At 44.9% G+C, this 13,832-nt stretch overlaps 1 protein-coding gene across 1 annotated transcript; it reads left to right on the forward strand.

Moving 5' to 3' along the window:
* Positions 1 to 3,500: 3,500 nt before the first annotated feature.
* On the forward strand, positions 3,501 to 12,604 carry ADAMTS1 (ADAM metallopeptidase with thrombospondin type 1 motif 1). Its single transcript, XM_050784741.1, has 9 exons — positions 3,501 to 4,695; positions 6,238 to 6,584; positions 6,932 to 7,064; positions 7,761 to 7,928; positions 8,364 to 8,650; positions 8,865 to 9,051; positions 9,164 to 9,339; positions 10,304 to 10,479; positions 10,640 to 12,604. The coding sequence occupies exons 1-9, from the start codon at positions 3,966 to 3,968 to the stop codon at positions 11,337 to 11,339; spliced, it is 2,904 nt and encodes a 967-aa protein (XP_050640698.1). The 5' UTR covers positions 3,501 to 3,965; the 3' UTR covers positions 11,340 to 12,604.
* Positions 12,605 to 13,832: the final 1,228 nt, after the last annotated feature.

Consider the following 13,832-nt stretch of genomic DNA (forward strand, 5'->3'; position numbering starts at 1 on the left):
AGATTTCGTGAAAATTGTGAATAGAATATTGTGTCTATAACATATGAATCAGTGAAACAAATACGAACATATAAAGTGTAAATAGAAATTAACACCTTAATGCTTATCTCTCACTTTAAACTGCAAACAACTTGTTCTTTTTTTCAGACAGTCCCTCCGTTCATAGAGGACAATAATGTGTTTAATAGGTCAAACAGTTAATTGTTCCAATAATTTTATGTCAAATGTTTTGAGTTTTGTTCTATTATCTCTAGAAATAAAAATTGGCTTACATATGTAAATTGGAACATGTTAAGATTAATGCTTGTATAAGGTCATATGTATTCTATAAAAATAAGATCCAAAACATGAGGAGTAGGGATTAGGATAGCATTTTGGGTTTTTTTAGGATAGCATTAGGATGTTATTTTGGGTGCCCATTCAAATCAAGGGGCAAAAATTGGATTAAGAAACTCACTATAAGAACCCAACATTACAAGTCACTTTTACTAGTGCTTTGTACAAATTTACTCCTGCGGTCTGTTTCTACATTCAAATGTTTTTCTAATTCACATTTTGCTTATAAATATACATATATGTTATATGTATATATTTGCATATTACCACAAATGCCTGATGAGTGCTGATCTTTAAAAAAAAAAGAGAGAGAGAAAAAGTGAGTGGATTAAATGTTCTTCTGAGCATGGATGGAGTTTTTCCGCTTAGTAGTTGGCAACTCCAACATCCATGTCTCTGTTGAAGCGATTAAAAAAGAATCATTTCCCAGAACTACAGGTGCACAACAGATTGGAGTCATTATGCAAAAGAACAGAAATCTGGACAGAAACCCAGAGAATAAAAAAGCCATGTTCCCGGCCATCCTTTTGCCTTTAACTCTCCGTTTTTTCAACTCTATTTGTATCTGCAACATGAAATATGAAAAAATTATAATGGATTTGTAGTAACCTATTCAAGATCAGAAATGCATGCTTTAAACAAAGCTCCAATAAGAATACCCTACAGGTAGAAACACACTAAAGATCAAACTTACATTAACATATTTTTAAAAGCTAAAGTTTATGTAGAGAAGTCGATAGACTGAAATACATAACATGTCTTTAAAGATACAGATTTTCTGCTGTTTTTGTCCCTTCTTACCCCAATTTAAGGGAATCACATCTACCTTCACTAATCTTCATTCAGCCCCTGGGCCACCTCTCCTTGAGATGGAGATTATGAATGTCCAAAATCTCTATCTCAAATCTCCATCTCAAAGCCACTCTGAGACTCTAACTTTTGTCACCATATATTATCTTCTGAGCCCTCTTCTAAGCAAGAGGTTTGAAAATGTACGGATGGCTTTGCCTTCATGCTTTTGTGATCCCGACGTCAATATCTTGAAAGTCTAACATGACTTTGCTCATATGTTCTCTCAAGTATCTTACCTTTCTTCTAGCTAGAAAGAACAAGTAAAATGAAAAGAAATCATAGAAAATAGACCGTCAAAAAATTACTGTAATAGAAGATAACAATGTTAAAAAAAAAAAAAAAAGTCTGAAAACCAAACTGGGAAGTAGGAATGATCAGATGTTTGGGAAAAGACGCTTGGGAAACAGAAACAGGAAGGAATAATCCTCGTAGTTCAAACTTGAAGAGGAGGAGGTAGGTTGAACAATGCTGGACAATGGAGAAAAGAATCACACACACATGTGTGCGGGTGTCAATGTTGAGTTTGAAGGAGAAATGAAACGGGGAAGAGAGCGAGGGCTGCAAAGGAGGTAGGCAGAAACACTATCAGAATGTTAATCGAGAGCTGTCAAAATATATCTAAGGCCTTGGTTGATCATTCAACGTTCAACGATGAGGGTGATTTTAGGAAACCAAAATTACATTTACGAAACCACCCACTCCTAAATGTGTAGGGACTAGAGGTCGTTACTAAGCCCTTGCAGAAGTAAGCGGAGTTGCTTCTCTCTGCCATTCTTGCTCATTTGATTTTTCCTGGTGAGTGGAGAGCAATGTGTTTGTTTTCGTTTTTCAAGTAAGCAATCTCGCTAGGAAAAAAGAAATTGGAAAGCATCCGGAAAGGAAAGCTTGGAAGAGGGACGTGTGGGAGAACTAGAAGGGACTCTTCTGGCTGGGGCCGACTGAAGTTGGGAAGATCTGGGGAGGAGCGAGGAAAGGACCCAGATCAACTTGGAGCCAACCAAGAGAGCGGACGGGGGTGGGGCGGAAAGGCGGAGACCAGGTCGAGCACTAGCGCGGGGGCGCGCGAGTGTGAGGGTTGCGGGTCTGCCCGGGGCTAGGGCGGTCGCTCTCGCCATTGTCCCCGCGGCTTTCCGCTGTGAAACACGTCCTTCCTCTGGGTCCTTGAGCCCCTCCCACATTTTGGAGAGAAAAGCCACTCAGTTTTTTTTCCTAAAGACCTGTTGGTGGAAAGACTCAGCTCTCCTCGCTTTCGTAACGCGGATATAGCCTTTTCCCTTCCTGATAGGAAGAGGAAGGAGGGGTCCGGGAAGGAAGCCGATTTCCTTCTTTACCCCACTGCACGCTTGCTAGCCCCAGCGATCGCTGCTGGCCCCCTGGTAGGAAAGTGGGGTTCCTAGCCGTTTCTGCGACGCTGGCCTAGGGCTTGCAGCTGCTGTGGAGTGGAAGCACGCAGACTGGCGGGAGCCGATCATTTCTCGAATGAAGAAGAGAAAGCGCAACTCCCTCCTTAGGCTCTAGGGAATTGAGCCGCGTCCCAGATCACCCATTCCAGAAATGTGAAACCGGGTCCTCACAAAGTCGTCTCTGGGGAAGAGGTGGCGTGTGGGGTGGGGGTTGGTGGAGGGTGAAGGCATAAGCAAACATATTTTAAAATCCAGACCCTAAGAAGTGTCACCTGGCCCCTCACCCAGGCATGCTTTCTGGGGGAAGCGCAGGGCCAACCAAGCTTTCCCGAGAAAAGTTGGGGCAAAGAGAGAGCAGGCTGCGGCTAAGGAGATCCTGGCAGGCTGCGAAGGTGGAGAAGTGGGGTGGGGTACTTTTCTAGAAAGTGTAGCCCTAGCTCATCTCCTAGAATGGGGAAGAGGGAACTGAGGGAGTAGGGAAGGAGACTCAGGGCAGCTCCAGGATAGGGAAATGTTGAAGAAGGGACTCCGTTCTCCACCCGAACCTTCCTGCCCGGGAACCGCAGCCCAGCGCGGTAACTGAGTTACCGCAACCGGGCGGTGGGGAGGAAGGGTGGTCCAGGAAACCCGCGAGGGAGAAGATAGGTGGAAGGGAGAGTCTTCTCCCTGGAGCGGCCCCAGCAGTACAAAGTGCTGGTCACAGTGCCCCTTCCGCCCCTAGATTGACGAGCAGTGGCGTGGAGCCAGCGCGGAGGCTGCCCCCTCCCCCTCCCCAGCCCGCAGCGCAGAGCGCGGTTTAGCACCAACGGAGCCGGGGGCGGCGTCTTTGGGATGGAAAAGGGCCAAAGGGGAGGAGTGGGGTGGGGGGGGGGCGGTTTCACGGTCCACTATAAAAGGACCGCTCGGTTGCCCGGTTCTTGCACTCGCTGGAAAGCGGCTCCGACCCAGGGGCTATTGCAAAGCCAGGGTGCGCTACCGGACAGAGAGGGGAGAGCCCTGCGCAGAGTGAGCAACACCGCAGCCAAGGCGGAGGCCGAAGAGGGGCGCCAGGCACCAATCTCCTCGTTGCCTCAGCCCCGGAGGCGCCCCAGAGCGCTTCTTGTCCCCGCAGAGCCACTCTGCCTGCGCCTGCCTCTCAGTGTCTCCAACTTTGCGCTGGAAGAAAAACTTCCCGCGCGCCGGCAGAACTGCAGCGCCTCCTCTTAGTGACTCCGGGAGCTTCGGCTGTAGCCGGCTCTGCGCGCCCTTCCAACGAATAATAGAAATTGTTAATTTTAACAATCCAGAGCAGGCCAGCGAGGCTTTGCTCTCCCGACCCGAACTAAAGCTCCCTCGCTCCGTGCGCTGCTGCGAGCGGTGTCTCCTGGGGCTCCAATGCAGCGAGCTGTACCCGAGGGGTTCGGAAGGCGCAAGCTGGGCAGCCACATGGGGAACGCGGAGCGGGCTCCGGGGTCTCGGAGCTTTGGGCCCGTGCCCACGCTGCTGCTGCTTGCCGCGGCGCTACTGGCGGTGTCGGACGCACTCGGGCGCCCCTCCGAGGAGGACGAGGAGCTGGTGGTGCCGGAGCTGGAGCGCGCCCCAGGACACGGGACCACGCGCCTCCGCCTGCACGCCTTTGACCAGCAGCTGCATCTGGAGCTGCGGCCCGACAGCAGCTTTTTGGCGCCCGGCTTCACGCTCCAGAACGTGGGGCGCAAACCCGGGTCCGAGACGCCTCTTCCGGAACCCGACCTGGCGCACTGCTTCTACTCCGGCACCGTGAATGGCGATCCCAGCTCAGCTGCCGCCCTCAGCCTCTGCGAGGGCGTGCGCGGCGCCTTCTACCTGCGGGGCGAGGCATATTTCATCCAGCCGCTGCCCGCAGCCAGCGAGCGCCTCGCCACCGCCGCCCCAGGGGAGAAGCCGCCGGCACCACTGCAGTTCCACCTCCTGCGGCGGAATCGGCAGGGCGACGGCGGCGGCACGTGCGGGGTCGTGGACGACGAGCCCCGGCCGACTGGGAAAGCGGAGACGGAAGACGAGAACGAAGGGAATGAGGGCGAGGACGAAGGGGCTCAGTGGTCGCCGCAGGACCCGGCACTGCAACGCGTAGGACAGCCCACAGGTAGAAGAATTGCTCTCGTTTGTCTGTCCATTCATCCTCCTCTCCTCACTTTCTCTATCCCACGCGACTTCAGGGTAGACTCCTGCTGGCAGGCAGGAGCATAAGTCCGCGGACAGAACGGAGGCCTGGAATGGAGGAATGTGGTTTGAGGTTTGGATTGGTGAACTCAGCTAGAAAACACACTTTCATTTGGCCGAATAATGAATAACCAAGAAAAAAACTGACAAACGATTTTCTGCAAACTAAAGCAAAGCATTTAGGCCGGGGAGGGAGAGTTTGTAACCTGGCTCCTTCCACCTTTAGTGAGTTGCAGCTTGTGCGAGTTCTTTCCAGTCTGTGTATTTCTTTTTAACGATTTTGTGTGTGCCTTTTGTCCGGGTTGCAATGTTGCGCTGAGTTTTGTAACCACTGCCTGTGCGTGCATCCTGCGCTCACGGGAGGGCGGATGTGGAGAGGGCAGAGGACCAATGGTGACCTAGGAAGGTACCCTGAGCGGCTACGCTAGGATCTCTGTTCTGCAGGCTCTGTCCGCTTTCCCCCTTATAAGGCTGACCCCGGCCGGCCGGCTGAAGGCGGTGGGGCCCCTTCGAAGAACCTGCTTGGGAGGTCTTTCTCGGGCTTGCCCCGCCTCCCAGTTTGCACTCCCTCTCGCGGCCATAATTCTGCTCTCAAGCACTGTTGAAAGTCACTGCCGGTCCTTCCTACTACGCCTTCTCTGTGGTGTGCAGTGCTTATTCTCCAGTTCTTTTCATCACTTTGGTGCCTTTTTCCTTATTTAACTCTCTCACGTGTCATTTTTTAAACAATTCTCCCCTTTTCCCCTGCTCCTCTGCTCCTGGCAACAAAGTGGTCGCTGCCCAGTTCGGGACTTTCCCCAGGGGTTGGGTCTCAGTCCGGAGTGGAAGACTGTGTTCCAAATAATCAATCTTGCCTGGAAGTCAGAACTTATTTCCCTGGGGCAGTGGGAGTGGGGCCATAGGCGGCTGGGCAGAGTGGGTGGTCCTTGTGCCCGGCACTGGCAAGAGCGGAGCACCCCAGGGACCTCTGGAATGAGACAGCAGAGCTGTGCAGTCTGAGATTCCTTAAGGCCCGGCCCCTTGGCAGCAGCCCAGGCCCTACCCGAGGCCTTCCACGTGGAGCCCGATGATCTCATTCAGGATTTGAGCCCTCGCCTGTGAAAGAGTGACTCAGGGCCTCTGCCTGCCACCCTTGCTCCAAGATTTTACAATTGGGTAGGATGATGTGCGAAACTGCCTTGTTCAGACTGTAGGATTTCAAAGAGAACAGAAGAAATCCTGCTCACACACACGCAGAAAGAGCCTGACCATGCAGAGGAGCGCGTGGTCTTTTTATTTAAAGAAGAGGAGAGAACTTTAAAAATAACACTTTGAGTGAAGAGATGCAAATATTTTTGTTTTTGTTGTTCCCGGGTATATTTTTGCTTTGTTTGCTTTGACTGGTTAGGCTTTCCTAATATATGCTAGGAAGGTAACTATTCTGGAACAGCCTGACCGTAGCAAACTTTCTGTTTTTTCTTTACAGGAACTGGAAGCATAAGAAAGAAGCGATTTGTGTCCAGTCACCGCTATGTGGAAACCATGCTTGTGGCAGACCAGTCGATGGCAGAATTCCACGGCAGTGGTCTAAAGCATTACCTTCTCACGTTGTTTTCGGTGGCAGCCAGGTTGTACAAACACCCCAGCATTCGTAATTCAGTTAGCCTGGTGGTGGTGAAGATCTTGGTCATCCACGATGAACAGAAGGGGCCAGAAGTGACTTCCAATGCTGCCCTCACTCTGCGGAACTTCTGCAACTGGCAAAAGCAGCACAACCCACCCAGTGACCGGGATGCAGAGCACTATGACACAGCAATTCTTTTCACCAGACAGGTAAGAGGAAGAAAGTACCTGTTGTGAGACTGTCCTCTTAGGAGTCTACATTGTACCAAAAAGATATATACAAGGCATTTCACCAGTGTTTTTGCAGTTAACCTTTTTTTAATTGGCTAGCATGGTTTATCTTACTTATTTCTACTGTAATTTTAATATTTCAAGTTTCACAGTTCTATTTTAAAAGCATTAGGAAAAAAGCTTGATTAAAGTCACATGCAATCTTATGTCAACAATAATGAATGTAGATGATCCAAAGCATATGTGAAGGCACACCCTGCCAAAAAAATTAGATCCCAAGTTTCATGCTCCCTTTATTAATAAGGATTTACCTTTGCTTTTTGTAGGACTTGTGTGGGTCCCAGACATGTGATACTCTTGGGATGGCTGATGTTGGAACTGTGTGTGATCCGAGCAGAAGCTGCTCTGTCATAGAAGATGATGGTTTACAAGCTGCCTTCACCACAGCCCATGAATTAGGTAAGGCTGCTTCAGAGTAGGAGTTAAGCCCAATTCAGAAATGTAAACTGGTAAAACAATATAAGGAGAGTCTGTAGTTTATATTGCTATTTTAGGTCCTAGTACATCTTAGAAACTATAGAAAATATTTTTTCACTATTTCAAACATGGTCATTTTTATTAAAGTAAAAAATAAGATAGTAGTAGCTCTGGACATTTGGAAATGTGTATGTTTGTTTACACCCTGTGAAAAGTAGACATGGTCTCCAAAATAGCCGGTCTCCTAAATGTATTTCTTCCTTTAGAAATATTATTTTGGGACAAATGAATGAATGAATCCCTGTTGGGAAAAAAGAACCTGCTGCATATCATCCATATTTTATTTTATTTATTATTTTTTTTTTGAGATGGAGTCTCACTCTGTCTCCCAGGCTGGAGTGGAGTGGCGTGATCTTGGCTCATTGCAATCTCTGCCTCCTGGGTTCAAGTGATTCTGCTACCTCAGCCTGCCCAGTAGCTGGGATTACAGGTGCACGCCACTACACCCAGCTGATTTTTGTATTTTTAGTAGAGACGGGGTTTCGCCATGTTGGCCATGCTGGTCTCGAACTCCTGACCTCAAGTGATCCGCCCGCCTCAGCTTCTGGAATTATAGGTGTGAGCCACCACACTGAGCCATGATCCATATTTTAATGTGGGTTTTGGATTGCTTCCTAGGCCACGTGTTTAACATGCCACATGATGATGCAAAGCAGTGTGCCAGTCTTAATGGTGTGAACCAGGATTCCCACATGATGGCGTCAATGCTTTCCAACTTGGACCATAGCCAGCCTTGGTCTCCTTGCAGTGCCTACATGATTACATCATTTCTGGATAATGGTCATGGTGAGATGTTCCAGCTACTCTCTCTAGATGGCATCCAACCTTTCATGCATAAAGTTTAGTTAAATGAACTCTTTCCTTTTTGTTCTTTTTATTTTCCCCACTTAAACATTACTTTTCCTCTGTCTGTCAAGATCCTAACTGTTGAGATCTTAATTCCAAATAAAAAATAGTGCTTCTGGTTGAGTAGCTCCCAAAGTCCATTCATTCACATTGTTAGCAGATCAATAACTTCCTGTCATTGTTAATATAGAAATACTCCATTGAGGATAAGATCTTAATAGTAATGTAAATCTCTTTAGCATTTCCCTCCCCCAGCTTTACAGTTTTCAAATCACTTTGCTATCTATTTTCTCATATGATATTTTCTGAAATGGGATCTACCTCTGCATGCCCTCACTAACTCTGTATTAATATTGTTTGGCATTTGCTTTGCAGGGGAATGTTTGATGGACAAGCCGCAGAATCCCATACAGCTCCCAGGCGATCTCCCTGGCACCTCGTACGATGCCAACCGGCAGTGCCAGTTTACATTTGGGGAGGACTCCAAACACTGCCCTGATGCAGCTAGCACGTGCAGCACCTTATGGTGTACCGGCACCTCTGGCGGAGTGCTGGTGTGCCAAACCAAACACTTCCCATGGGCAGATGGCACCAGCTGCGGAGAAGGGAAATGGTGTATCAACGGCAAGTGTGTGAACAAAACCGACAGAAAGCATTTTGATGTGAGTTTTTCTACTGAAACACATTCAGAATTGAAAAGAACAAAGTGATGGTAAAAGATTTGATACCAAGTTAAACATCCCCATCTGTGTCCTCTAGCAGGAATGCGAGATAGCTTATTTTTAGAATTGATTCTTTGTCCCATGTGGTTTTCTTTGATACCCTAAAAGTTCTCTTTAGAGAATTCTAATGCTGATGATTTGTGTCTCCATTTAGACTCCTTTTCATGGAAGCTGGGGGATGTGGGGACCTTGGGGAGACTGTTCGAGAACATGCGGTGGAGGAGTCCAGTACACGATGAGGGAATGTGATAACCCAGTCCCAAAGAATGGAGGGAAGTACTGTGAAGGCAAACGAGTACGCTACAGATCCTGTAACATTGAGGACTGTCCAGACAATAATGGTGAGGAGCAACGGACTCTGATTTTAAGAAGTGGGATAAAAAAAAGGTGCACCCACAAACAGGTGGCTCAAGATTAGAAACTGATAATGTTATCATATTATTCTCTTTCCAGGAAAAACCTTTAGAGAGGAACAATGTGAGGCACACAACGAGTTTTCAAAAGCTTCCTTTGGGAGTGGACCTGCAGTGGAATGGATCCCCAAGTATGCTGGCGTCTCCCCAAAGGACAGGTGCAAGCTCATCTGCCAAGCCAAAGGCATTGGCTACTTCTTCGTTTTGCAGCCCAAGGTAGTTTTTACCTTATTTTTACCTAAAAACTTAGGTGTAGGCTTGCTACCTTTTCAAGTAATTTTTGATATACTTTCTTTGCTTTCCATATGAACATATCTTCAATGTCACATTTGAACTCCTTTTCTTTTACATTAATTGGCAACTGCCTGCTTTGAGTTTAGTGTTGTTTTCAGTTCTGAATGAAGCTTAAATCTAACACTTCAGATGCTTGCAATTGCTCACTATTACTCTTTCATATACAAGGAGAAGCTTTTTGGACAATCAAGCACTCCTCCGTGTGGCTAGGCTTCACATACAGCTCATAGTTAGATACATTATATGTTCACACAGTAACCAGTAGTTTAAGTTTATGCATGGTCCAAAATACTTGTTACTGGGTAACTAGCAGTAGCAGGTGCAAACACAATAATTGAAATGGCAGTCTGAGTATTGATAATTTTTATGTTTGAAAACACATACTGAACTAGGAAAAGCATCATTTCTTTTGCTGCTTTGCTAAGAGAATATATCTGGCTCTGAGATAGAAAATAGAATTTAATGTGATTGAGACGATCATGTGTCATTAGCACCGTAGGCTATGAAAATACTCCCAAGTTGCAGATTCAGTATTCAGCAAGTGATTTATAAAGCACTTACTCTTGCCAGATATTAATTATTCTAAGCTCTGAAGATACAGCAGTAATCAAAGTGACAAAGAGCTCTACTTTCATTGACCTTACTTGGAGGAGAGCTAGGTCAATAGATAAATAATTTTTAAAAATCTCTAATTTCTTCAGATGTCTATATGCAGTACTGAAAAACATGCCAAAGTGAAGGGTAAATGCATGAAATGCATAATATGTAGAGGGCACTGTTTTTAATTAGCATGGTCAGGAAAGTAGAGAGAATATGTTTAAACTTGTCATTGCAGCATCTCCTTCCTTTGCTTGTATGTAACACTAGACATGTGTCCTTTTTTCAGGTTGTAGATGGTACTCCATGTAGCCCAGATTCCACCTCTGTCTGTGTGCAAGGACAGTGTGTAAAAGCTGGTTGTGATCGCATCATAGACTCCAAAAAGAAGTTTGATAAATGTGGTGTTTGTGGGGGAAATGGATCTACTTGTAAGAAAATATCAGGATCAGTTACTAGTGCAAAGTAAGTTTTAAAACACCTATTCGCAGACCTTATAATTTAAATGGGCCTTTCAACAGGTCTGGGGAAAAAACATATCTCATAAAAGATTAATGTGTTTTTAAGCTAAATAATCTAATTAGCCAATGATTCAGAGATTTATGCCTGTTTTTGTCACCTGCAGACCTGGATATCATGATATCATCACAATTCCAACTGGAGCCACCAACATCGAAGTGAAACAGCGGAACCAGAGGGGATCCAGGAACAATGGCAGCTTTCTCGCCATCAAAGCTGTCGATGGCACTTATATTCTTAACGGTGACTACACTTTGTCCACCTTAGAGCAAGACATTATGTACAAAGGTGTTGTCTTGAGGTACAGCGGCTCCTCTGCAGCACTGGAGAGAATTCGCAGCTTTAGCCCTCTCAAAGAGCCCTTGACCATCCAGGTGCTTACTGTGGGCAATGCCCTTCGACCTAAAATTAAATACACCTACTTCGTAAAGAAGAAGAAGGAATCTTTCAATGCTATCCCCACCTTTTCAGCATGGGTCATAGAAGAGTGGGGCGAATGTTCTAAGTCATGTGAATTGGGTTGGCAGAGAAGACTAGTAGAATGCCGAGACATTAATGGACAGCCTGCTTCCGAGTGTGCAAAGGAAGTGAAGCCAGCCAGCACCAGACCTTGTGCAGACCATCCCTGTCCCCAGTGGCAGCTGGGGGAGTGGTCATCATGTTCTAAGACCTGTGGGAAGGGTTACAAAAAAAGAAGCTTGAAATGTCTGTCCCATGATGGGGGGGTGTTATCTCATGAGAGCTGTGATCCTTTAAAGAAACCTAAACATTTCATAGACTTTTGCACCATGGCAGAATGCAGTTAAGTGGTGTTAGCTTTGAGGGCAAGGCAAAGTGAGGAAGGGCTGGTGCACGGAAAGCAAGAAGGCTGGAGGGATCCGGCGTATCTTGCCGGTAACCAGTGAGGTGTATTAGTAAGGTGGGATTATGGGGGTAGATAGAAAAGGAGTTGAATCATCAGAGTAAACTGCCAGTTGCAAATTTGATAGGATAGTTAGTGAGGATTATTAACCTCTGAGCAGTGATATAGCATAATAAAGCCCCGGGCATTATTATTATTTCTTTTGTTACATCTATTACAAGTTTGAAAAAAACGAAGCAATTGTCAAAAAAAAAGTTACAACTATTACAACCCCTGTTTCCTGGTACTTATCAAATACTTTGTATCACGGGGGTTGGGAAATGAAAAGTAGGAGAAAGGTGAGATTTTACTAAGACCTGTTTTACTTTACCTCACTAACAAGGGGGGAGAAAGGAGTACAAATAGGACCTTTGACCAGCACTGTTTATGGCTGCTATGGTTTCAGAGAATGTTTATGCATTATTTCTACCAAGAATTAAAACTTCAGATTGTTCAACATGAGAGAAAAGCTCAGCAACGTGAAATGACTCAAACGGCTTCCTCTTTACTTTTTTGACCATCTCAGTCTTTATTTGTGTAATTCATTTTGAGGAAAAAACAACTCCATGTATTTATTAAAGTCTACAATGGAAAAAAAAGCAGTGAAGCATTAGGTGCTGGTAAAAACTAGAGGAGACACAGTGAGATTAGTACCTCCAACTTCCTTTCTTTCCTACCATGTAACCCTGCTTTGGGAATATGGATGTAAAGAAGTAACTTGTGTCTCATGAAAATCAGTAAAATCACACAAGAAGGATGAAATGCTGGAACAAAAATGAGGTGTGTAGAACAGGGTCCCACAGGTTTGGGGACATTGAGATCACTTGTGGTGGGGAGGCTGCTGAGGGGTAGCAGGTCCATCTCCAGCAGCTGGTCCAACAGTCATATCCTGATGAATGTCTGGTCAGCTCTTCTGTGAGAATACGATTTTTTCCATATGTATATAGTAAAATATGTTACTATAAATTACATGTACTTTATAAGTATTGGTTTGGGTGTTCCTTCCAAGAAGGACTATAGTTAGTAATAAATGCCTATAATAACATATTTATTTTTATACATTTATTTCTAATGAAAAAACTTTTAAATTATATCGCTTTTGTGAAAGTGCATATAAAATAGAGTATTTATACAATATATGTTACTAGAAATAAAAGAACACTTTTGGAATGTGTGTGTCTGTTTTTTGAAGTGGGAATTAATTCCTGGGAAGGAAACTTGAGACACAAACATTGAATCAGAAGACCAAATTATTTTCTTAAATTATTTGGCAATAAGATTTTGTTCTAGAGGAAGGTGAAGCAAGATGGCCAAATAGAAGATTTTGTTCTAGTGAAATATATTTTTTGTATCCTTGGTATACATGATTGCTAAAAAGAAATTTATGATGTCATTTGTTACTACTGTATCTAATAATATACACCAGTGGTTGGCAAACTTCTTTTGTAAAAAGCCAAAAGGTAAATATTCGCAACTTTGTCAATCCTGTCACCTATCCTGTCAATACCATCTATGTCACAACTGCTCAACTGTGCTGTTGTAGCACAAAAGTAGCCATAAAGAATGAGTAAGTGAACAGACATGGCTGTGTTCTAATAAAACTATTTGCAAAAACAAATAGTGGGTCAGATTTGTTCTGTAGGTTCAGTTTGCCAACCCTGGTATGTACCATAAATTAAATGGAAAGAGCTTTCACTTCTGGATGCTTTTTGAATTTGTATCTCTTCCTCAATTATATCCCATAAGTAAAAACATGTGAAAGTATTTAGCTATTGACTAGAAAACAATGACTCATAAATTACATTTAAGTTAGACATACATGGTGAGTTAAATCCTCTAAATGTCTCACTTGCTCATCAGGAATACCTAAGGGGTTTTGGAGAAACCTTGGAAAGCCCAGGCCTTTCTGGGTAGTTGTTTTGTAAATCACTGTCTTTTAAATACTGAGTGGTACATCAATAACTTTAAAAGTTCAGATTCCTTCCAAAGTAACTACACTTCTCCCAGGAAATAGTATTTACTAGAAGACAGATTATGTGGTTAACCACAGACATTGTGAACTCTACATTTTTCTCCTTTTCCTTGAAAGGAGGAGTTTGTGCCCTCTCCTGTTGCAGTTTAATAAAGACATACCTAAGACTGGGAAGAAAAAGAGATTTAATGGACTCACAGTTCCGCATGGTTAGGGAGGCCTCACAATCATGGCAGAAGGCAAGATGGAGCAAGTCATGTCTTACATGGATGGCGGCTGGCAAAGAGAGAGAGCTTGTGCAGGGGAACTCCTCTTTATAAAGCCATCAGATCTCATGAGACTTATTCACTTGTCACAAGAACAGCGCACAGAAAAGACCCACCCCCATCATTCAGTTACCTCCCACAGGATCCCACAACACGCAGG

The sequence above is a fragment of the Macaca thibetana genome, chromosome 3 (genome assembly GCF_024542745.1).
Source record: "Macaca thibetana thibetana isolate TM-01 chromosome 3, ASM2454274v1, whole genome shotgun sequence".
Taxonomy (NCBI): Eukaryota; Metazoa; Chordata; class Mammalia; order Primates; family Cercopithecidae; genus Macaca; species Macaca thibetana.

What these genes read in the sequence shown, in the direction of transcription:
- ADAMTS1 (XM_050784741.1), top strand. Translation starts at nt 3,966, where the DNA reads ATGCAGCGAGCTGTACCCGAGGGGTTCGGAAGGCGCAAGCTGGGCAGC. An exon ending in CAATTCTTTTCACCAGACAG is followed by an intron (nt 6,585 to 6,931) that starts GTAAGAGGAAGA and finishes TGCTTTTTGTAG; the next exon opens with GACTTGTGTGGGTCCCAGAC. An exon ending in GGACTGTCCAGACAATAATG is followed by an intron (nt 9,052 to 9,163) that starts GTGAGGAGCAAC and finishes TTCTCTTTCCAG; the next exon opens with GAAAAACCTTTAGAGAGGAA.